General features: G+C 37.5%; 1 protein-coding gene and 1 long non-coding RNA gene across 17 annotated transcripts in view; one reads left to right on the top strand and one right to left on the bottom strand.

The window, feature by feature from the left end:
* Slc44a5 (solute carrier family 44 member 5) overlaps window positions 1-25,921 on the top strand; it is a 405,160-nt gene that overhangs the window by 241,787 nt on the left and 137,452 nt on the right. For 12 of the 16 annotated variants that reach the window (XM_019204686.2, XM_010605145.2, XM_019204684.2 and 9 more), the window contains 2 exons: window positions 9,767-9,805; window positions 17,931-17,969. The exons of 3 other annotated variants lie outside the window; for them this stretch is intronic. In XM_019204686.2, the coding sequence (XP_019060231.1) occupies window positions 9,767-9,805; window positions 17,931-17,969 (78 nt within the window). The remainder of the gene's footprint in view (window positions 1-9,766; window positions 9,806-17,930; window positions 17,970-25,921) is intronic. One more of the 16 variants, XM_010605147.3, reaches the window with a different exon arrangement.
* LOC104848933 lies at window positions 19,828-24,675 on the bottom strand. The gene is made up of 3 exons (XR_776602.2): window positions 24,201-24,675; window positions 22,324-22,426; window positions 19,828-20,175 (listed from the first exon to the last, which is right to left on the bottom strand). It is a non-coding gene; the product is annotated as an uncharacterized LOC104848933 (long non-coding RNA).

Here is a 25,921-nt window from a genome sequence, read left to right as displayed (position 1 = left end):
CCTTCTGATCTAGAGAGACAATGGGGCATAGAGTGTGGTAAGAGGCACAGCAGAAAGGCCAAAATGACTGTCTATCACTACCTGTGTGAAACTTCATGCTGCATTCACTCACTGGATAGAAAAACCAGAGAAACTATTTGGTATTTACACATATGTGGCATTTATTTCACTTAAGAGTATGATCTCAATATGCATCCATTTTCCTATGAATGACTCCAATTTCTCATTCTTTATGGCTGAGTAGTATTCCATTTTATAGAAAAATCACATCTTCTTTATCCAGTCTCCAACTGATGGGCACTTGGGCTGTTTCCAAGTTTTAGATATTACTAACTGTGCCTCTATAAGCATGGGTGTGCATATATCACTGTAGTATGATTCTTTTAATTCTTTTGGAACCATACCCAGCAGAGGGATAGCTGGGTCAAATGGAACCTCTAGTCCTAGTTGTTTGAGGTATCTCCATATTGATTTCCATAGTGGTTGCCCCAATCTGCACTCCCACCAACAATGGAGATGGATTCCTTTCTCCCTACAACCCCGCCAACATTTGTTATTGATTGATTTCTTGATAGCAGCCATTCTTTGTGGGGTGAGGTGGAATCTCAGTGTTGTTTGTTTTCATCTGCATCTCTCGAATGACCACTGATGTGGAACATTTTTCCATATATTTATTTAATGAACAAGTCCTCAATAGCACGGGAACTAGAACAAAGAATCAACAACTGGGATCTCATTGTATTAAAAAGCTTCTGCACTTCAAAAGAAGCCATCAACAGAACTAAGAGACAACCTACAATGTGGGAAAAAATTTTACCAGCTGCTCCTCAAAGGACTATTATCTAGAATATATAAAGAACTCAAAAAAATCAGGCCCCCCAAATATAAAGACCCAGTTCAAAAATGGATATCTGAAATGAGCAGGCATTTCTCAGACAATGAAGTAAAAGCATCAAATTTATACATTTTTTGATGGGGTGGGTGGGAGCTGGTCTTTTTAGTGATGTGAAACTGGAGGGAGAAGCAAAGAAAAGGCAGGCTAGTCATGTCTCACAGGATGACAGTTTTAGGGTTTGTTTGTTTGTTTGTTTTGTCTTTTTAATCTTGTACGAACAGGGCATCATAAACTTTGTTTATAGGACATATTTGTCAGTCTTGTCTGAATCTTTTGAGGGCACATAGTTTCTTAAAGGTTATAAGCCTTCATTTACAGAAATATAACTGCTTGCCCTATCAGTACTAGGGGAGAACAGCCTTGAAGGAAGGCAGATTCCTGAGAAATCAGGTCATCGCAGAACTGCTTCTAGTGAGGAAAGCTGACTTTCGTTTAGGATCTGCTTTACAAATACTATGCCATTTATATATGCGGCTCGAGTATTTTCTGATTTTGATATTCACAAGGGTCCAGAAACAATCCTCAATCATGTTAGTTCAGCCACTCCACTGACCTTATGTTATTCTGAGTGAAGAAATACAAGGGTGAGAATGTTTTAGGACCCAAGGACATATGTACGGAGCTACAACAAATAAAGATTTATTTACCCGTTTGCTTTTTACTAAAAGCATCACCAGACCGACCCCCTGAGAAACAGGTCCTTGGTAAGTCATAGGATGAGCCTGAGTTAGTCTAAGAATCTAATACATTAGACCGGTGATAGAGAACCTTGAAGCTTTCAGTCTACAGTGTGCTGTGGCACGGTGCCGTAGGTTCACCACTGCATTAAAATATGTATGCATAAAATATATATCTGTTTCAGAATCTCGGAACACATACATAGTGCAGGGTGATTGTTAATAGTGCAGGAACTTTCTTTCACGTGGCTGGTTTCTCCTTCCTGAAGAGACTCCCTCCGCCACTTTGTGAAAGAACTGCCTGGGAAGAACATTGTACAACCATTGGTGTTTTATTATCCTTTTCACTACACACATCTTTTATTTTTCCCATCTTTGTATCTCAACTTACGACTGGGTCACCCACAAATTTCGTTCATGTCTTCTTCCGGTCAAGGTTTGCTCAGTCAGGCTTTCCTGACACCCGAGTATTTCACCCAGTCCTCTGTTCCTCCAGCTCTCCCACGTGCAGTACATCTTGCTACTGAGACTGTGCCCTGCAACCCAGCAGTCTGAGCAGCCTCTGGGAGGTCGAAATGCAGACGCCCCAGCCGTGCCCCAAACTTGCTGAAGCAGAAACTGCATTTCTGTAAGATGCTCCGTTGGCGTAAGGACAAATGAAAGTCTGAGCCGTACTGGTTTCTACTGCTGCGAAGCCTTTGTGCACTCTTATTGCCTAGAGATTTACAAATATGGACTTCTGTGCTCTAACATCCAGTGGCGCCTGGATCTCAAATCCTCCACTAAAAAGATGATGGCAAGCATGCTAAAATCTGTTTACAATTTTGAAATACGCACTACATTATAATGACCTGTGGTCACCAGGGTGAGGAAGTGGCTATGCTAATTAACTTGCCTGAAACTTTGAGCAAGGTATTCATAGATCAGAACACCTCACAGCACCCAATAAATACAAGCAATTAGTATTTATTATTAAAAACAAATAAACATATAAAGTATTATCATACATATCTTTACTTGCCTCTGTTCACAAAGTCCTGTTATTGTCTCTAAGGTACTTTAGTTTTACCAATTTAGATTCAATTGTTCACCAACATAGCACTTACAGTGTCAGTGTTTCTTGAAATAAATTTTACCATCTGATTGCTATGAACCTACAAGGGACTTAGGTAGGCAATATAATCTTTATTTTAGAGAGTATTTTGAAAATTTCTGTTCACAATTTTATAAACTTAGGGTCGGGATAAAAGAGTAAAAATACACTTTGGAAAACAGTAGACTCGATTAGAAATCAGTGAATTATTCTTCCTCCAAATGTATCATGAATCGAAACAATTTTAACTGTTCAGTATGACCTGAGTTATATTTTCATTCATAAACTTTGTCTGTTCCACAAGGATAAAATAATTAGGCCCATAAAAAACTCCTCAACTTTCTGACAAGATCTTGAGATAAATGAACCAAGAAGGAATAAGCGCTCCACTTCCGATGTGAAATAGTCTAAAGAGAGAAGCAGCACTTAGCAATGGTTGTGCTGGGATGGATGAGGAGCCAAAGAAAGGAGAAAAGTCCAATACAGGTTACGACCTTGAGACCTAGTACAAGTTTTATTCTCCCAGAGAAGGTATTAAGGGAACTCCATGGGATCACTGCTGACTCATGACCCAGGAACTGTTAATTTTGCATCACCTAAAGTGCATTTCTGCTGAAGGACGATTAGGAACCTGAAGCTTTGTTTCGGCTTGAGGTATGAAGTGACAGAAGTAAAATAGTTCAAAGAACCAGAACATATTTATGGAAACACTTGATCACAAAGTGGTCCTTCTTGCTCTGTATGGAAATGGTACTTACTTTCTCTACTTCTCACTCATTGAAATCCAGTTTTTATTTTATTTTACACAAGAAGCTCTTATCAGATGGTTAGATATGTCTGGTACTATGTTACACACCGGAGATACAAAGAAAAAAATCACACAGTCACTGCTCTGAAATAGCTTAGTGAACTATAACAAATGACAATGTTATTGTATTAAAAATATTGCATGTCCCTAGACATAAACAATATTGTGAGGTTCTACATTCTCTTTCTATATTTTCCTCATTAACAAAATCTGCTCAGCTTAATTAAACATTAAGGGTATGCTGACAACTGTCATTCTTAACTCTTTTGATGTTCAAGATAGAAAATCCTACAAAATCCGTAAATTACCATGTACTGTCTGTGATTCAACACAGATCATTGTTATGGAAGAACGCAGACTATGATGAACTAACAGTTGTATTTTAGCACATATTCTAAACCCCCATGGGTAAGAGCAACACATGCCTATGATTGTGGGATGGCAGCTGTTTGAGTAAAGATGGAAAATGTTCTCCCCAGAAGCTTCATTAAAAGTCATCTGTGAATATGTAATCCTCTTTCTCCTCTTTGTCTTTTTTGTCCTGTCCTTCCTCCCACCTCACTGCCTTCCTGGAGCCTACCAGTTTTCTTGTTTTTCTGTGAGAATGATGGTTTTGTTCTTTTTGTATACCGTGATCGGACTCTGTCATGATTAAATGGCTATGACAGAAAGAAGCCCTCAGTTTCCCTGTCTGTGCCTCTTTAGTCCTTGTCTTCAGTTCATCAGATGGTTGGCAGCTCATGTTCCCTCAACTTGCGCACTTCTCCTGTTTGCCCCACTACCTGGTCTGAAGTATGGTTATTGTTTTTCTTCTGACCTTTGCAGGAGGAAATGAAATTAGACATTCTCCAAAGGCTTATGAACATGTGCAAATGGATCTTTAGACAGACTTTTCAGAATTCTTATGCAAGTCTGTAAATTTGTTGGTATTTTGGCATTAGACACATTTGTATAACCTACTTCCTGGGTTGCATTTAGCTCTTTCTGTCTTGTTGCACTTCAGACACCCTTCCTTTTCAATTTACGCTTACATTAATATGTTGGGACGAGTAAAGATATTGAATGCCATTGCTTTAACGAAAATCCTCCCGTGGTCTCACGGATGGAAGTGAAATTGGCTTTGCCTCCGCATCGAAAAGTGAGAATAGCCATTATGCCAATCATTCATTTGTAATCTCTGAAGCGGCTGGCACCCACAGCCTGTAGTTAAATCATCACAACTCCTCATTCCCCCCGTGTTTTGTGTTGATGACACTTCTAGGCATTATTGCTGGTAACATTCCCGTTCTCAGAGGGCAGCTAACTATTCAAAAGCAAAGAGAAGGTCTTGCTCTTTCTGTGTTCCTGCCAACGACACATACAGGAGAAGTGCTCTATAACTTTAGGCTGAATGATGAAAACAATACAATCTATTTTCACTTGAAATAGTAAGGTATAACAAGTACCATTTATAGAAACCCCTTTACTGAAAGCACAGTGAGAAATTACTACGTTCATTCTTCACAAACTGTTGAGAATCATTTTAAGATTCCTACTCGGTTTGTGAATTGTAAAGTTTTGTTTCCCACCTGGTTTCTAGCTTCCCTTTTCTCACACTCCCACCACACATCATTATGGTGCACTACAGAGGCTGATCAGAAAGAGACTGCACCATTTTTCTTTGAAAGAGCAGTGATCATTCTGGACAAAAGAGGTGGAATCAGAGAAGCATGGGTTTATTCGAGATGACACTGCTTGAGATGATACACCAAGATGTTGGTCTTCATTTAGTGAAACTAGGGGGATTTGGAGCACAGAAAACTGACTTTGTTGTTGTTAAATCACAAATGAAAAGAAGCATACATTGGAAAAGATGACTTGCCTTATAAATACAGAACAGCAATTAGTAGCATGAAGAATCTCAAGATAGCAAAGTAATTTCCAAATATATGCTTTTATTTACTTCCTTTTCTCTATTACTAATCACCTTGATGCCACAGTACCTACAAGAAATTTTGTGTTTCGTTTCTATTTTGAGATTTCTTTTAAAATGCTATTAATACAAATATAGCTAAATTAAGGAATTTCTTTCTAAAATGATAAATGTCATGTACTTGTATTCACATTGTACTTTTTCACTATAGTACTGAATACATCTAGTAAAAGTAGATACTTTGTATTTGAGTTTTCAAGACAAGGCTGAGTTAATGTAGAAGTGCATTGAAATGAAGGAATAATAATGAAAGCGTGAGTTGAGGAATTCTGGAAAATATACTAGGTGTGTCTAATATACCCCAATACCCACAAATTAAAAGAGGAAAGATTTATTTCAGCTCACAGTTCATAGAGGGCAGCATGACAGCAGGGTATGGCAGAGGAGAAACAGTCCATGGCGTGTCAGGCAAGCAAACAAGCAAGCTGCTCTTTCCCTTTTATTCCATCAAGGCTACAGTTCTTGTAGGTGGTGCCACTCACATGCATCACCTACACCCAGAACTATGATAAAACAATTAGTGGACTCATCCAGTACCATACACACTTTATCCCAGTATCACACTTTCCGTCCACATTCACACACCCTAGATCCAGCCATCTCTGAAAAGCCCCAGCTGTGAGCACATGAGGCTCTGGGGAGACATCTAGATTCAAGCCATGATAAGGGGTGATCACAAAATATGGTGTTTTTATTTATTATAGTATGTGTCCTCACTTCAAACACTTCTACCCCATCGTTCTTGTCCACATCTGGAGAAGTTCTGCCCGTCTTCTTTTGTGATGATCTTTTGTTGGGCTGTGGTGGGTGCTTCAATGTCTCAAATCAATTCAAACATTTTACTTTGGATCATTTTGAGTTTGGGGAGTGTCTTGAAGTTACATGGTGCCAGATCTGGTGAGTAAGGTGGAAGAGGACACACTGTAATGTTTTTATCTGTCAGAAATTGCCAAAAACATGTAGAATAAATTCAAGACTCGGAAGAAGATACAAAAAGACACTCATGAGTAAGAATTTCCAGAAACTTTTGAAAGTGAAGAGAGAAGGGATAAATCTCTTCGGTATGAGATGCATATTAATTTTTTAAAATTTTATTTAAATGTTCACTATATTTTTTGATCATACCGAATATGTTTGCACGTATGTGCCTGTGTGTGTATGGGCCCAAGGATGTTTCCGTGGTATCAAGTGCTCCTCCAGTCAGATGGGAAGTTTGAGAAACTATCTGTGGTCAAAGCTTCCTGGGCTGTGATTCTCAAAGGGCTATGGGCTATGGGGAGATAGATGCCTGCCTGCTTCACTACCAATGTACTCACTATTTTGGAGTATTATGTTTTATGAAAGGGGTGCCTTGTTTTTCCATACTGGGGATCAAACTCAGGCCCTTGCACTTGTGAGGCAGGCAGTGGAACCACTGAGCTAAATCCCAGACAAGGATGCCTTTTTTAAAGAAACATGTGTTCGCTTCATATTTGAGGAAATCTCCTGATATGTTGATAATTTAAAAAAATAATTATAATTTACATTATTTTAAATAATAAAATATATTATGTTTTTTTGTAAGTTGTGTAAACTAGAAATGATGCATAGGATATTAATTTTGTGGTTTTTTTCCAGTACTGAACCATGACATTTGGAAATTGTGTTATCTTTTTGGACTTCACTATTGTTACTTCTTTGGAGAAGTTAAATATTCTATCCGTTATCTATCATCTATCTATCTATCTATCTATCTATCTATCTATCTATCTATCTATCTATCTATGTATCTATCATCTATCTATCTGGTGTTAGCAGTCTCAAATCTGCCTCAGATCTCAGGGCTTTTGTGTATTTTTTCATAGGGACATCTGGCTGGGAGCCATCAGAGCCTTCTATCCAGCCATTGGTGTGTCCATTTACCCCCTGTCCCCCTTCTGCAGGCCCAGCTCACTTCACTCAGCCCCTCATCCAGGTCCTCCGCAGACACAGGTTGTGTTTGGGTTCTCGTAGCTGCCAACCTCATTCCTTCTGTGCCCTCTCTGCCCGTGCTTGCCTTTGATGAATCTGCCAACTATCACACCACTTCTTGTTCAACCTTTACATTTTAGACTGATTCCTGCCCTCTCATCTGGGACTTCTTCATAATACCCATCATACAACATTTGCGCAGAAAACCTGTGTTGATTTGTTAAGATTTATTATTCTAACTCATTATAAACAACTACATGAAGACAGATTCCCTTTTTCACCCCTACATGCCTAAATACTCATCATAGTGTCTCATACCCATTATGAAATAAATAAATGCTTGCCTGGAGGAAGGGATAGATTAAAAAATGAATCAAATAATGATCCCTGTGTAATGTTTGTTCCAATAGCATTGTCTTAGTTCTTGCCCTAAGTGAGACATTTATAACCAGCTTTCTCCTCGCATGACTATGCTAAGCATCAGAACCATCTCGGGCTGCAGGCAGCAGGTCTCTATAGCAGATGTTGGTAAGTAAGTGAAGGTGGAGGCCAGCATACAGTGGGAAATGAGGCCAGCTGAAGACAGTGGATATTCAAGGCCAGCTACCTGGTTCATTGCAGTATGATGTCCTTGCCAAGACCTGGTACAGCTTGGGGAGACATCATCAACTAAAGAGAGGCCAGTTGGACAGGCAGGGCACACGAGTGGTGGTTCCTGCTGTGAAAAGATGCAGGAAATTCAGCTAAATGGCAGCATCATGGCTCTGGGAATTCTGTCCATTCACAGACACAATCTATTCTGGCGAGTTGGAGTCCTGAGAGCTGAATCCAGTTATCAGGCCTGGCAGAAGTGAGGTTTGGTATCAGGGCCAAAGCCCAGCAGGTGGACTCTGTAATGGGAATCTGGACAGTTTCACAGACAGTGCTTGTTTTTTCTATAAAGAGAAACTGATTGTTTCACTTTTTCAAATGTTGTTGTGAATATTAAATGAAATAATGTAAACAAAGCAATGCATTTAGTGCGTGGTAGCTTTCAATGTTTCTCTAAATTTTATTACTGTTTCCTAAGTGAGCACAGATTACAAATGTTCACTTTTCCTGGGATCTTTTTTCTAATTTTGACTCTTGATGAGTTGATGCTGTTACTCAGATTGAGGCAAAACATTAATGCTGAGATCAAGTGTATGATTTCTGCATAACAGCTCTGTACTAAGATTTCATTTTAGCAGTATTTGTGGGTTGGTAAAGCACCAGAGAATGGGTTGTTAGTTGAAAGTGTTAGTATTTCTGTTTAACCTGTGTGAAGCTTGAGGCCTTAGAATGCTACTGTCACTCATAGTGGAGCATGCTCTCTAACTCCCTTTCCCCCCAGACAACCATAAACTGTGCTTCCAGATTAAAGAGTCTAGATTCATAGCTACCATGTATTGGGTTCTGTCACATGATGTAACCAAAATGCAACTGTTCGATTTGAGTTTCATTTCTTTCCCATATTCTACACTGGCCATTCTGCATACAATGAAAGCTAAGGCATATTAAATTTTTATGACCAATATGTCCTCAGAGACAAGCAGATACAGAGATTTTTAACTAAGCAAAATGTCTAGTTTGCTAGTGAAAAACTAGGTGTGAGGAATTTTCTGAGCCTGTACAAGTTACCTACCTTGCACAGGTATGACATAAATGGAAGAGTTAGCAGCTCTATTTCCCCGCTTCGGACTCCTCCCTTCTGTATTTCTGTGTAGTTCTTGACAACTTCTTAAGATGTAGTCCTCATTATTAGTGAAGTTGAGTATTAAGCACAGTCATTACCCTTATCCCCACACCACCACGTGCAGGTTCCATATAAGTTCATGCAGTCAAATATGATTTGAAAATACCATGTAGTTGCTGACTTCCTCCATAGAGTTAGACCTACAACAGTTGTGGATGCCATTATTACTTTTAAAATGTAGTCAAGCTGGGGTTTATCTCAGCGATTTCATTGCCTACCTGGCAAGCGCAAGATCCTGAGTTCCATCCCTGGTACCAGAAAATAAATTAAAATAACCCAAATTAAAATAAATAAAGTGGTAGTCAACCGTTAACATGGCATTCACATTATATTAGGCATTATAAGTTATCCAGATACTTAGCGTATGAGGGGATGATACACAAATACTATGTGATTTTATATAAGGGAATTGGTTATTCTCTGTTTTGATATTCACAGGGGTCCTGGAACCAATCTTCAGTCATATTAGTTCAGCTAGTTCAACTGACCTTGTGTTATTCTGTGTGTGAGAGTTCAAGAATAGGATATTTTAGGACAGGGAGAGATGGGTATGGAATTTAACAAATAAAGATTTTTGCCCTTTGTGCTTTTTCCTAGAAGAATCACCAGAAAATCCCTCTGAGAAAATGGTCTTTGGTAAGTCATAGTATGAGCACTGAGTCAGTGTCAGAATCTTACACAGTAGCTATCCATTGAAAAATACATAATTCTTTCAAAATCTCAGATTCCCTAAATAATATAATTGCTAACTAGAAAGTTGTGGGACCCTTTTTCAAGTGGTGGATTTCTGCTTCTTAAGGGCATCCCACATTTAGAGTTGTGAAAGTACCCCTCTAGGAAGAGCACAGTGTCCTTGCTACAGGTGTTTCATTATCTCGTTCACCCCAAACATCTTTTATTCTTCCCACCTTTCTAGCTCAGCTTAAGACTGTGACAAACACAAATTTGTTCTAATCGCTTTTGGATAAAGATCTCCACAGGTGGGCTTTCTTAACACCTCTCAACACCACTTTCTTACTCCTCCTGTTTGTCCAGCTCTCTCCTTAGCTGACCTTAAAGTTGTGGGCATTAGGTATTTTGTACCAGTGATGAGAAAGTGAATAATACACTGCCCTCTGTCCCAGACTTCTTGAATCAGAATCTTCATTCTTGCAAGATTCCCAGGTGGCTCGGTTTGAATGAAATTCTGAAAAGCACTGGTTTCTAGAGTTGTTCCACATTTGTGCAGTCTTACTGCCCCTGGATATACAAATACAAACTTCCATGCTGTGACAGCCAACGTTATTTATAACCTAAATCCTCAACTAAAAATGTGATTATATATATGGTGAGAATGTTAAAATTCTATTGGCAAATTTGAAATATACACTATATAATTATGAACTGTGGTTACCATAGTAAGGTAAAGGGTGTGTTAGTTAATTTGACAGAATCTTTTAACAGTGAATTTGTAGATCCAACTTAATATTGCTCAGTAAATACAGATAATATGTACTTGTCAATTCAAAATAAATACATTTATAAAATGTAACTTTATATATATTTTCTGCATCTGTGTTCAAGGCTGCATTACTGATTCTTGCATATTCACTATTTACTTTCAACTATCTTTTCTCACACATAGCACTTACAGTGTCAGAACCCCTCCCCATAAATTTTGCTCTTTGATTCTATCCTACAAGACCGAGAGTTATGCAATATAACATCTTTGAAGATATTTGCAAATTTCTCTATAAAAGTTTTTAACTTTAGGGTTGGGATGGAAAGTGAAATATGCATTGGAAAACAGTAGAAGCCAGCCTCTTTATGCCACCAGAAGTCAGCAAAATGTTCTGCATCAAAGTGCATGGTGGATCAAAGTAAATCTTCATTGCTCAGTATGATCTGAGTTATGTTTTCTCTCATACACCTTGTCTTTTTCACAAGGCTGAAATGATTAGTTACATAATAAACTCATCTTTCTGACAAGGTTTTTAAGATGAATGAGCTAAGGAGGAATAAGCACTCCACTTCTGCTATGGAAGAGCCACTGAGGAGTGCCTGTGCTTGGATGGTCAGGAGTCAGAGGGGCAAAGCCCAACACAGGAATTTCCCATGAGCCCTTGTACAATTTCTACCCTCCCAGAGAAGGTATCAGGGAGAGAACATGATAAAATTCATGGCTGAATTTTGACCCAGGAACCACTGGTTTTGTACCTCCTAAAAATGCATCTGTACTGAGGGACAATAAGGAACCCAGAGCTATATTTGAGCTCAAAATGTAAAGTGATATGATTAAAATGATGGAAAGAGCCCAAAATGTAGTTATGGAAATACTTGATAGCATATCAGTCTCTCTCTCTCTCTATGCAGGAGTGGAATTTACCTTTTGTTCTCCTCACTGAATTCCATTTTTCACTTTTATTTATACAATACGCATTTATTAAATGCTCAGATGTGGCCTGATTCCTGAAACTGTGTTATACACTGAAGATGCAAAGAATAAAATGACATGGCCATTGCTCTTAAAAAACAGTCGAGTACAACAAAATGACAATGTTACTACTTTAAGCAAATCCATGTCCTTATGCATGAACAGTATTGTAAGGTGTTACATTTCCTTTCTGTTTTTTCTTAATCAAACCACAGTGAGTAAAATCAGCTCGGTTTAATTAAATATTAATGGTATGCTGGAGATTGTCATTCTAAACTCATGTGAAGTTAAAGATGCAGGCTCTTGCAAAATTCATAAATCACAATGAATTGTCATTCAACAGAGAACATTTGTATTTAAGAATGTGGGCTATAGTGAGCGAGCAGTTATATTTTGGCACACATTCTAAACCTCTGTGGCAAAAGACAACAAATATATGTGATTATGGGGTGGCAGCTGTTCAGAATATAGATGGCAGCTTTCAGAGAAAAGTTCTGTAAAGAATGCATCTGTGCATATATAATAATCACTTTCTTTTTCTTTGTCTTTTGTGTCCTCTGCTTCCTCCCATTTCATCCCCTGGGAACTACCAGAGTTTTCTTACTTTTCCTCGAGGATGATGGTTTTGTTTTGTTTTGTTTTTTCTGTGTCGTGATTGGACTCTTGCCATGCCTCAATGGCTGGAAAAGAAGTCAATTGCTCAATTTATCCATAGTTTTTTAATCCTTATCTTTGATTTATCAGATACTGGTAGCTCATGCTTGTTCAACTTGCACACTTTTTTTTAGTATTTATTTGCCCACTACTTGGACTGAAGTGTGGCTGTTGTCTTGCTTCTCATTGATGGAAAAGGGGACAGACTTAGACATTCTCAAAAGGCAGGTGCATATGGGTGAAGTGATGCATCAATTCTAACATTCAGATTTCTCTTGAGGTTGAGGATTGACTAGTACCGTGGCATTAGATACATTTTTATAAACTACTTCGTGAATTGTGCTTAGTTCCTCCTCCTTCAGGTGTACTTGAGACACCTTCTTCTAAAACTTATGACTATTAGGATGGGCAAAGATGTTGAATGGTATTGCTTCATCTAAAATCCTCTCGTGGTCTTGTGGGCCTGGATAGAACTGAAATGGACTCTTCTGCACTGTAAGATGAGGTGAGTCATTATTCTCCTAGTTCGGTTTGGAGCTCTGAAGCTGCAAGCTTCCATAGTCTGAACTTTGGTCTTCTCACTTTCTCAGTTTTTGCGCTACCTTACTCTGTGATGCTTCTATGCATTATTGCTGCCTCTGGAGATATGGTAAAGTTCTCCTTCTCCCTGGACCGCTAACTACTCAAAAGCAGAGACATAGTCTTACTATTTCTCTGTGATCCGAGCCTCACACTATCTCTACAGAGCAGGTGCTTAAGAATGTTTAGTTGAATGAATGAAAACAGTACAAATCTATTTGCATTTAAAATAGAAAATAAATATAAATTCCATTTCTAAACCTCTTCACTCAAATAATAGTGGAAAATCAATTATGTCTGTTTTTCAGAAACTGATGAGAATAATTTTGCTTCTGATTTCTTGTATGACTGTTAGATTAGATTGGTTCCTTCCTAATTTCTCTTTTTCTTTTTTAAAGTTCTTCACCATATACCATTGTAGCACATTAGAGTGGTTGATGTGGTAAGAGATTACAGCTTTCTTCATTGAGGGAGCAGCATTCATTCTGGATGAAAAATATGGAATCATAGAAGCATATGTTGATTGAAGATGACATGGCTTGAAACTAAATGAATTGGTCTTCATTCAGTGAACCCTTTTTTTGGCGCAGAAAATTGACTTTTTGTTGCTGTTAAATGACTAATGAAAAGAGGCAATTAGGAAGTATGGCTTGCCTTATAAATAGCTATAACTAATTAATTGTGTTAAGAATTCCAAATGCCACAATTATTGCAAATATACTCTTTTATTTCCTCCTTTCTGTTACCCATCACCTGGATTCCACAGTTTCTGTAGGAAATTTGTCCTTCTATTTCTTTCTTTTGAGACATCTCTTAAAATGCAGCTAATACAAATATAGATCAATTAAGGAATTTCATGCTTAAATATTCAACATAATAAACTCACTATAATTTGCACTATAGTATTGAATACATTTAGAAAAATTAAAAATGGAAAACATTACACCTAAGTTTCTGGAACAATGATGAGGTGAGAGTATTAAAAGAGAAAGATAGTATTAAAAATGTTAGTTGAGCAATACTAGAAAATCCATCGTGGCACCTCAGTTCATGATCTCAAGTCTTTCTGTGATTCTGGTCACAAAGCTAGTTGGACAAGAACTGAATCAAATTCATTGGTTTGGTTCAGTGTTGACCTTATTAGGAAATTTGATTCAGTTCTCATCCAGTTTGGTTTGTGACCAGAACAGTGGAGAGAACTGAGTTCATGAAACAAGGTACCGCTGTATGTTTGCATGCGTGTGTGTGTGTGTGTGTGTGTGTGTGACAGAGGATGTAATCATAGTGGCGAGTGCTCTTAGAGAGTCAAATGAATAACCTCTGAGTCAAAGCAACCTAGGGCATGATTATTAAAAGGCTATTGGGGCCTGGTGTGGTGGCGCATGCCTGTAATCCCAGCACTCACGAGGCTGAGGCAGGAGCATCACTGTGTAGTTCCCTGGGCTACATAGTGAGTTCCAGGTCAGTCTCAACTACATAGTAAGACCCTGTCTCAAAAAAAATAAAAAATGCTATTGGAAGTTTCCTGCTTAAGTCAGTATTGATAACCTTTCATTTGTCACATTGGGTTTTTGGAAGGAATAGGATTGCATAGATTTTGAGGTGCACATGTTTGCTTTATAATTCAGACTATCCTGAAACATAGATGATTTTTAAAAATAGTTGTTTACTTTATTTTAAATAATAAAAATAGATGGTGTAGATATGATGTTCTCCTTCATTCAACCAAAGTTTTTTGAGCGCCCTCTCTGTGCTAATAGCATGACATTAGAACCACAAGGGCCTGACTTCTTTATGAATCAAACCTTTCCCATCTTCATCTTCCATCTGTCTTATTGTGATGTGGTATCATGGATTGCAGCTTCTGTGATCCACAAGGACATGCCTTTACACTCACCGCATACGTATTCTGACAGCCACTGTGCAGCATTCAAAAAACAGGCTCCAAATCCACACCCAAGATCCTTGGGTCTGTCTGGCTATGCAGAAAGCAGAACTTTGTCTCATCTGTCTGAAAGTTTTTCACCTTTAATAAAAACATGCACTTACTTTGATTGCTAAAATGTGTTTTACATCCTTTTTCCTGTGGCCACTGTATCACTTTGTGATTTCATAGACTTTGGTCATTCTTACTATCAGCTTTTTTCTTTTTGTTAAAATGATAAGAGATATGGAACACATTATCTGGTCCTTTTTCTGTTGCTTATTTCAGTATTTTGTATTTCTACATTTACATTTCTCCATCACATTTTTTTTTGAAATTGCACAAAAAAAGGACACTTATGCATAGGAGATGGTAATATCTTTCTTTTTTCCTATACTGGGCCATGACACTTACAAGTGTGTTGCCTACAGAGGTTTCTTTTGAACCTAAATTCTTCTTTTGGTATGAGGGCTGCTGATACCCAGAAGCCTCAGGTCCATCCCAGGTCTCAGTGCCTAAGTGCACATACTCTCTTTATTTGGTTATCTGTCAATGGGCATGTAGACCATCTCCATGATTTAGCTGTTGGGAGTTGTGTTGCTATAAACATGCTTGTGCATGTATCACAGTAATATGATGTCTTTAACTCTTTGGGGAAAATACCCAGATTTGTATAGCTGGGTCAAGTGGAAGTTTTTGGTTTTAATCTCCACATTGGTTTCCATAGAGGGTATAGTAGTTTACACTCCACCAGCAATGTGCACGGGTTCCTTTTTTCCCATAACTTCATCAGCATTTGTTACTTTTTGATTTCTTGGTGACAGTGCATTCCTTCTAGAGTAAAATGGTATATCAGAGTTATTTTGATTTGCCTTTCTTTAAAGGCCAAAAATACTGAACATTTTCTTATGTGCTTATTGGCCCTTTGTGCGTCTTTTGATAAGCGTCATTCATTTCAATTGCCCATTTTTTGAGTGGGTCTTTTATTTTTAGGGGTCTAGTATTTTGAAGGTTTAAAAAAAATATTCCATAGACTGCCTGAGGATGAGCCGGTAAAAGGTTTTTTTTCTCACTCTGTAGGTGTCTCTGTGTTGGTTGTTTCTTTGCTGTCCTGAAGCTTTTAAATTTGAGAGAATCCCATGTGTTGATTCTTTATGTTACTTTTTATGCAGTTGGGTTTCTGTTCAAAGCCCTTGCCTATGCCTATGTCCTCAAGAATTTTACCTCACCTTACCTTTTATCTTACAGCAGATTAAGGTTTTTGTTTCAATATTTATGCCATTGATCCATTTTTATTTTATTTATTTTACTTTAGTATAAGGTGAGAAATATGGTATTCTCAGTACCATTTGTTGAAGAAGCTATGTTTCCCCCACTGCATGGTGTTGTCCCCTTTGTCAAAGATCAAATAGCTGAAGGTGCCTGTGATTGTTTTTATGCCGCCTATTTTGTTCCACTGATCCACATGTCTGTTTTATGATAGTACCATGCTGTTTTTATCACTGTAGATTTTTCTTATATCTTTAAATCCATTGTGATGCCTCCTGCTTTGCTCTTGTTGCTCCGGATGGCTTTTGTTCTGGCTCTGTTCTGGTTCCGTGTACATTTTAGGATTGCTTTTTCTAGTTTAGTGAACAATTCTATTGGTATTTACCAGGATTGGATTAAATATGTGTGTCAATTTTGGTAGTATGGCCATTTTGACAATATTGGTTCTGCCTATCCAAGAACAGGGGATATCTTTCCATTTTCTGATGTCCTTTTTGATTTCCTTTTTGAGAGCACTATGATTTCTATTATAAGAGGTCTTTCACTTTGTTTGTTAAGTTCATTACTAAGTATTTATTTTTTTAAAGCTATTGTGAATAGGATTGCTTTCCTAATTTCTTTCTCAGTGGGTTCATTGTTGGTGTTCAAAACACTGTTGATCTTTGTATCCCACATAGTAACTCTTAAAGGTTCTTTTTTTTCCTAATTATCATGTTATTATGTTTCCTAAATGAACACAATTTTAAAATGTTTGCTTTCCCTGGGATCTTTATTCCTGTTCTGACTTTTAATTATTTGTTACTGTTAGAATGCTGAAAGCATCAATGTTGAGTCCATGTGTTGTAATTTCTGCACAACAGTTCTGTGCTAGAAACTTTTTCAGTAATGTTAGGGGCGGCTGGTTGATAAAGCACCAGAGAATGGGGTGTTCCTTGACAGGGTTAATGTTTTTGTTTAACATTGACAAATCTTGTGGCCTTAGAATGCTCTTATCGCTCACTGTGGTGTGCCACCCACCCCTCTCCCAAATAACAGTAAGTTCAATTCCAAATCAAACAGCCTCCACCCACGGCTACCATGCAGGATTCTGCTAAAGCTGAAGGTCATCCATGATGTAATTAAAGTGGGGATGTTGACTTTGAATTTCATCTCTTTCCCCAGTCTACACTGGCTGCTTTGAATATAAGTAAATGTACTTATGGCATATTAAGTTTTTCATGACCTTCTGAGGTTTAAACAGTACCACAAAGTGAAAGTGAATAAAATGCCTCATTTTCTGATAATGTGTGTGTGACTTTTGCTTATGCACAGATCACCTTCATGGTACAAGGTTGTATAGCAGCTGTTATTTTGCTACCCCAAATTTACTGCTCCTGCACCTTTTTGTATTTTTTTTGAACTTCTTAATGTCAAATCCTCATTATCATTGGCTTTGGGTATTAAGTACTGCCATATCCCCCATGCCTACCTTGAACAGTGTCCATCTGCAAGTTCTATGTGAGAAGATTCAACCAGATATCAATTGAAAATGTTATGTAGTCCCTATCATATACTAGAGTTGGGCTCACCATGGATCTGGATGTCATTAATACCTTAACATTGTATCACAACAACTATTTACATAGCATTTACATTGTAATATGTAGCATAAGTAATACACAGATTTAAAGCATATGTGAACAGATGCATAGGCTAGGTGCAAATATTAAGCCATTTCATATAAGGATGTGAGTGTCTTTGGATTTTGCTATCCATGATGTCCTATAACCCATCTTCTGGATATGGAAGGCTGCTGATAGTGGTTCAGGCAGTCCAACTGACCTTATTTTACTCTGTTTGAAAGTCTAAGGATTAGGATGTTTTAGGACAGGGAGAGATGGGTACTGAGCTTCAAAATTTGCCCTTTGTGTTTTTTTTTCTAGAAAAAAGAGCAGCCAGTCCCAGCAGGAAACCAGAGTTTGGTAAGTCATAGGTTGAGCACTGAGTCTAAGAATCTTAAACACTATTATCTCCATTACAAATACACACTTCTTTCAAAATCTAGGCACTCCTAAATATTTAATTAGTAAGGGATAATTTCTGATAGAGTCTTGAGGGATCCTTTTATCAAGTGGCTGATTTATCTGTCCTGAAGGGATTTTAACATTTGGAGTTGCAAAGTCCACCCAGGAGGAAGGTCATGCAGCCCGTGGTGTTTTATTATCCCTTCACACCATATCTCTTCTTTTTCTCATCATTCCATCTTAGCTTATGATTGTGACATGCAAGTCATGTTCCAATCTCTGATAAAAATCTCCACAGTCAGGCTTTTCTGACACCGAATATTTTACCCAGTCCTCCTGTTTGTCCAGCTGGCCCCATAGCTGGCCCCGTGCAATGCAATCTTGCTACTCAAACTGTGCTCTGCAACCCAGCAGTCTGGCCAGCCTCTGGGAGGTTGAAATGCACATTCCCGGCCCTGCCCCAGACTTGCTAAAGCAGAGCTGCATTTTTACAAGGTTCTCAGGTGGCTTATGTGCAAAAGAAAGTCTGAGCGGCCCTGGCTTCTAGAGTTGTGTGGCCTTTGTGCACTTTAATTGCCCCCGAGAGTCACAAATTTGGACTTTTATGCCCTGATATCCAATGTTACTTGGAACACAAATCCTCAGCTAAAAAGATGATCATGTCTGCGGTGAGAATGTTAAAAATTAAATAGCAATTTTGAAATATATGTCATTCTAAACTGTGGTCACCGTGTTGAGGTAGTAGATGTTGATTAACTTGACTCAATAAATAACTTACAATGAATTCATAGATAAAACTTTGCACTGTCTCCTGATGTGGTGGTGCACGCCTATAAGCCCAGCACTCTTGGAGGATGAGGCAGGAGGATTGCACGTTTGAGCTCTGTTTTGGCAACCTATTAATTTATTGAGGACTTATCTTAAAATAAAAAGTGCCAAGAATGTAGAACAAACAAACAAAACCTCCAAAACCTCACATTGCACCCCATAAAAATATATAATTATCATTTTGTCAATTAAAATTTAAAAAAATATTACTTCATGTGTGTTTCACTGCCTTCATTTTAAAACCCGCTTTATTGGCTCTTTAAAAAAAACACTTTAATTTACCTTTTAGATTCATTTATTTTTCTTACAGTTAGAATTTTCAGTGTCAGAATTCTTTCAAACAAACTTTGTAACTTGATAGAATATGATCCTACAAGGTAGACAGGCAAGCAATATAATTTTTGTAGAGGCTACTTTGTAAATTTCCATTCGTGATTTTCTAACAGCAGGGTTGAGGTGAAATATTGAAGAGTACACCTTAGAAAAAAGTAGACACTGACCCTTTAGACCCATCAGAAATCAATGAATTATTCTGCTTGAAAATGTATCATGAATCAAAATAAGTTTTCCATGCTTAGTGTAATCTGAGTCATGTTTTTATTCATGAACCTTTCTTTTCTCCATAAGGATTAAATAATTAGGCTCATAATAAATTCTTCGTCTTCCTGACAAGGGTTGGAGACAAATGAGCCAAGGAGGAATAAGCACTCTGCTTCTGATATGAAATAGTCCAAGGACAGAATGACCACAGAGTGTTGCTTGTGCTTGGACAGGATTCAAAGAAGAAAGAAAAGTCCAACACAACCTATGACCTTGAAAGCCTGTGCAATTCCCATTCTCCCAGAAAAGGTAGCCATAAGGAACTCCAGTCACGGCTGAATCACCACCCAGGAATTGTTGATTTTGCATCCCTCAGAAGCATGTCCCCACGGGGAGGAAACACTCCCAGATTCTAAGTGTGCTCCCTCCTGTTGTTGGGGATTGGGGTTGTGTGGATTGTACCATCTTTGTCTCTCTTGAACCACTTCCTCAGTTCTTACATTTCCTGTAAAGAGTTTATCTGTGCTGACAACGTGAGTGAGGTTAAGAAAATTGGTGTACTGCTGTAGTTAGCCTACAGAAAACATTCTTCAACGGTCTCCTCTTTCAAAGAGGATGAGTACAGGGTGCCCAGTGATGAATTCCCATTTGTGACCACTCAAGGTTTATCCTCATCCCTTCTGAGGCTGGGACCTCCATCAGTGCTGCCATGTCATGGGCCTTGATGTTGCGGTGAATCCTTGTTCTTCTGACATGATTTCTGTCTATGTTTATAAACAGGACTTAATCCCAGACACTTGAATTAAGGAAACAGAAACTCTCCATTAACTCCCTCATCATCCTCCAGACACCATCCCATTTCTTTAAAGAATTGGTTACATGAGTGACTCTACTTTCTTTTCTCATGTTCTGTCATTAGCCAATGCCAACTGCTATATTATTTTGTCTGTAGTACTTTGTGTGATAGCTTTTTATCCAAGTTTTCAAAGATATTTATTTGGCTGTTCTTTTTTTCCCCCACAAAGTAGTTTGGTTTTTTCACTAATTTTAATTCCATAAACTCATCTTCTTTTTCTCTCATTGAGTTTACTGGTAAATTTGAGGTATACAGTACAGTTACATTCATCAGTCGGATCTTGTACCTTTACATGATAGCTCTTGGTTCTCATTTTTTGCCTTTGTCCCTGCCCTCCCTTCACCTCTTCCTACCCTCCCTATTTACAAACACTTTATTTCCATTTTTTCATTTTCTCACATTTTTTTATTTTCCCTTATTACCTGTTTCCCCTACCCTTCCCACTTTCCCTATACCTTTATATTTGGCTGTTCTAATGAAGAATTCTCTAACAAAGGATTCTCCTTACTCCCTTAATGTCTTTGAAGCACTTAACATAGTCACAATCTATTTTTGAAAACACCTTCTTTGCTTCTATACTGTCCTGGTTTTCCTTCTGTCTCTCTGACGCCTACTTCTCCACCCAGTTTCTAATGTGCAGTCTGATTGTTGAAGAGCCCTCTGGAGGAATTTCCTCTTTCTGACTTTCCTGGAAGGCTTCTGGTTCGATATGTTCAGTACCTTGAATAATGCTGTTAAACCTTACATTTCTGTCTCCTGTCTCCTGCCTGATTGTTTGTTCAACTTTGTGTCTCACCAAACCTGCTTTTGTGCCTATCTTCCCTTCTCGTAAACAATTCCACATGCCACCATCTCCACTGCATGACTTCATTCAAGCCACTGCCCTTTTTCTCTTGGTGCCTCCTACCTGGTTTCCATGCTGCAGCCATTGCTCGGCTCTGCCCTGTTTCCAGCTATGGCTTCTGTTCTTGAAATCAAACAGTTATCTGAGTGAATAACCTACTGCTGCTTAAAACCTCAGAGCACAAATACTAGTGATTTCATATTCCTTTGTTCATAATATTTATTTCATTTACTAATTTAATCAAGGCTAGCTTATTTGGTACTTCAATATCAGAATCACAAAAGCAAATAAATTAGCCTACTAGACAGAGAGCTGTCATGTAGATTGGCTAGTTTCACCCCCACCGTTTAATTCTGGAATCTTGACTCAAGTTAAATATAAAGATACTGTAAGTCTGTTTATAAGTTCCAATTTTTATTTCAGACATACATAATTAATATATTTAGATCAGTAAAGATTTCTTGGGGTCTTTTGGAGTGAAATGTTAGTTCATTTGATTCTTTAATTTTTAATATAGCAGTGTTAAACTATTTATGATTTTAACCTTTTATTCTACTGTGTTTATTTTAATTGGACTAAAATTTTTACTGCATCATTACTAAAGATTTGCTACATTATATTTCATCCACATCACCTTATCACTTGCAGCTTACATTGATTATTATAGTTTCTTAATGTTAGATTTTATGAGAAGACATTATTTTATCAAATTTTGACTGATAGAGATTACTATAAGATGTGTAGCTGGGGTCAATTCTATTTTCCATTTATTATTTCTCAAATTGTTATTTCTCCCAAGTCAAATTGCGCTGCTTTTGGGTGACCAACATTAAATGATCCTTGTACCTTTTTGAGTATTTCTCAACCTGCTTCAAAAAGGTTCATTACTTGCATTCTTAAAATTCCTGTTTCATTTTTTTCACGATAATATTTACCTAATCTAATTTGACTTGGATTAAATTTTATTTTCTGTTGAATGTCCTCATTGCCAAAAATTCAGGGTCAAATATTCTTCTATAATTTTAATTTCTCTTGACTTTTTCCCCCTCTCAATCATGGTATCAGTGTTACCTAGAGTTAGAACCATTGAAAATTATTGCTTAAATGGATTGAACTCCACATGGAAACTGAGAAGGCCTAGAAGAAGCTCCAGGAACAAATATAAATTAAAGGGAAAAGACATTTCTTTAGGCAAAATGTGATATGTAAATTTGACATTCACTGGGCAAGTGCTCTTTCCTTACCTTTGAGCTTTTTTTATATCCCATGGCAATCCTGTCTGGCTTCTTTTCCCAGGTAGGATACACTTGTCTGTTGGCACAGAATATGGCAACAGCTTTTCCTCATCTGTGTGAACAAAAGCCTTTAGAAGACAGGGCAAATTATAATATATAATTTTATTTCAATGAGCTCCTTTATTTTAGCTTTTGGTAATTTGGTTTAAGTTACTGAAAATAAATAAATAAATAAATAAATAAATAAATAAATAAATAAATAAATGATTTGTTCTTGAAATAGTTTGAACTATCTGCCTAACTTCAAAATTATTCAGAAAAGTAAGGTGGCTACTTAGGAATAGATTTGATTTGATTCCCCAAATGCCTTTTATATTTTAATTTTCTTGATTATCAGGAAGGCTGAATATTATGCACTGTAGAAGGCTGCCTGGGCCTCTGGCTGTGTTGAAATAAGGACAAGCACAATAGTAGACTAGTTGTATGATTAGACACTATTTCTTCATCCTGCTTTGTGGTGGATACTATTTTTTCCTTGCGGTTTTCCAAACATGAACCCATATAATCTACCCAACAACTTCTTGAGGCTCTGTGCATTGTTAGATGAGAAAATGGAGTCATAGTGAGGTTAAATAACTTGCACAGTTGCACACAGATCACACAGTAATGATCTGATGTAAACTGTGTTGTTTTAAGACAAACTATTTCTTGTTTTTCATATATAAAGAACTTTGATTCACTGCTTTGGACTTGGGGTAGAACCTATAATTTTTCATACATATCCTTGCTACACATAGATAAATGGAGGGAAAGTTTGAGGTATTTGATTACAGCTGGATTCGGCCTCTTGCTGTGCTTTGTGGCCACAAAACCCAACAGGGAAACAGAAACCATTTCTCCCTATCAGTCAGAGGCCACCGTCCCACTTCTACTCATGCCTCTTTCCCAACCTGCTTCTTGGTTAGCTCTTCCCTGTACTGCATGCATCTGCGCAAGCAATCAACACACTGAAACAAAACTTCTGTAAGTCTAAGCAGTTTGTGAGGACAAGCTATGTTCATTTGAGATTTATTAAATGCTCCATTTCCTGTTTCATAAACGAGATTACATTTCCCCTGCCATTTCTACCTTTCTCCCTCTGACATTCAAAATTCTTCTCACTTACCTACTTAACTCCCATTCTGATGGTGAATCAAACTCCTTTCCCAGTGATGGTGCTGCACGGCCTCCTGTTGGTGCTCACATATGAAGTAACACACACACCTATGGATTTTGTTCAGTATGCTGAGTGCAACCTGTATATATGCATATATATATATATATATATGTGTGTGTGTGTGTGTGTATATGTATATGTATATGTATACGTATATGTATATGTAATCGAGTAGTAGGTGCTCTAGTAGTGTTGCTCTGGTTTCTGCCCCCGGAATTGTGCTACTTCTCTGCAGCCTTTGGGATCAACTTCCTAGCTCACTGCTTATTCTTCACTCTGATTCAGCATAGTCTAGAGAGGCTGATCCTCCCCCAGAAAGGCCTTTCTCTCCTTATCATTGACAGTGGTCAACATTTGTATTCAATCCCCTCTTATGCAGGACTTAACAAATGCTGTCGTTTGGGGGAATGGGATACCTTAATCCTATTTTTTTCAGAGAGTAGGAGTATAAAACTCAAGTTCTTAGAGCTAAGCCAGGACCAGGTTCAGGTCTTAGAATCTGTGCTTTTTCAGCAACGTGCTCTTTTGCTGTTACACTTTCACTCTGTGTGTTTTGGTTGTACCCAGGCTTTTACAATAGTCTTAAAGTTCCACTAAAAGAGTTAACAAGTGTCCTCCAGCTTTGGTTATCTGATGGCAAGAATGATTATTATACAAAATGGGTCCTTACCTTATTTTTCCAATCAGTGATGGAGGACACCTCAGGTACATTTGCATGTTGACCAGAGTCCTCATCCATTTGTTTCTACTTCTTTAGCTTGCTTTTTATCTCAGTTTGGTTTGTTTTCATGTAGGGTAGAAACAGAATAAGTAAGCATAAAGTGGTCAGGAATACTTATATATAAATTATGTGGAAGAGGTTATCTCTACGGATTTATATGCACAAACCTATGGCCATCTTTTCAAAAGTAAACATGTATGGGAAATAAATGGGCTCTCCAAACCTGAGTGGGGAGAGAAAAGGGGTTATAAAAAATAGAATTGTTTTATGTAAAAGAAGCTCCAATAAATAAATCATCAAGGTTATGCTCCTCTCTCTAAGGTAGTTATTTCAGATGGAAATAAGCTCATATTACATCATGTGAATACAAAGACCCCAGAAATTATTTCTTTTATGTTAGAACTGAAGGGTAGTTTATCACATTAATTTTTTTTTTTTTTTTTTTTTTTGGTACTGGGGATTGAACTCAGGTCCTTGTGCTTGCAAGGCAGGCCACCAAACCGCTGAGCTGAATCCCCGGCCCCTATCATATTAATTTTAAGAGCTCTGATGTTCTTTGCCAGGCCTGGCTGAAAGCCCCAGGATAGAGCATTATAGTATATAATTTTCCATTCATTGAAGAAGAACTTATTTCATTACAAGTAGTTTGAGTGGAAAACTCCAACCTACACAAATAGTGATTTTAAAACATAAATAGTGTCTTGGTAGCTGAAAGCCTGCTTAGAAAAAGTGGATTGCTTTATATGAGACATTCTACTAGGGCTTGGCAATATGAGCTAGAAGTAAGTAACAAGGTCAAACAATAGGAAACCTCAACTGGAATCTTATAAATATAGTTATTGTGGGCTTAGGATATAACTCAGTGGTGCCGCACCTGCCTGGCCAGTGCAGGGTTCTGAGTTCGATTCCCAGTACTCTCCCCCCAAAAAGGTTATTCTGTTTCATCTGCATTGTGTATTTTATCAATGCTTTATCTTTGTCTTTTTAGAACAAAAACTTAGCTCATTTCCTCAGTAATTAGAAAAGAAAGTTTTAATATCGATGAAATAATATAACTACATTTTATTGTAATTGTCAAAACAGAAATATATTTTGATTTTTAGTTGAAATAGTGACTTAATGTATAAAATTATTGTTATGAAGTTAAAAATCTACTTCTATTTGGAAATATTTAAATTTTTCACAGATAAAGTAATCAAACTAGAAATTTCTATCATGGGATAGTGTAGAGCATACCTTCCTAGGAATCACTGTTGTTTTCTCAATATAATCACTGCATTGTAAACAACAATTAATTATTCCATACCAATTCTTGATTCTCCTTCAGGAATTATTAGGAATTTTAATCATCATTAAAAATTCATTATGTTTCACTTACATCATTTCATCACCTATGGCTCTTTCATTGATTATTTTTTGGTCCCATTTCTCAACATTACAGTTTTCCAATGTCAGATTTTGTAAGGAGATGCTATTTTACCAACTTTTGAATAACAGATATTACTATGAGAAGTTAGAGCTCATATCAATTCTATTTTTCATTAATTATTTGTCAAACTTTAATCTCCCCCAAATCATAGAATTATGATTGGTGAATTTAAGATAATATTAATTAAAAATAAAGTAAATTCCACTCTAAAAATATGAATAAATTCTGAGGATGTAAATTA

This window comes from Fukomys damarensis, unplaced genomic scaffold (assembly GCF_012274545.1).
Source record: "Fukomys damarensis isolate Sample0158 unplaced genomic scaffold, DMR_v1.0_HiC HiC_scaffold_33, whole genome shotgun sequence".
NCBI lineage: Eukaryota > Metazoa > Chordata > Mammalia > Rodentia > Bathyergidae > Fukomys > Fukomys damarensis.
The sequence above is the reverse complement of the archived record's forward strand: the minus strand, read 5'-3'. Positions and strand labels throughout refer to the sequence as shown.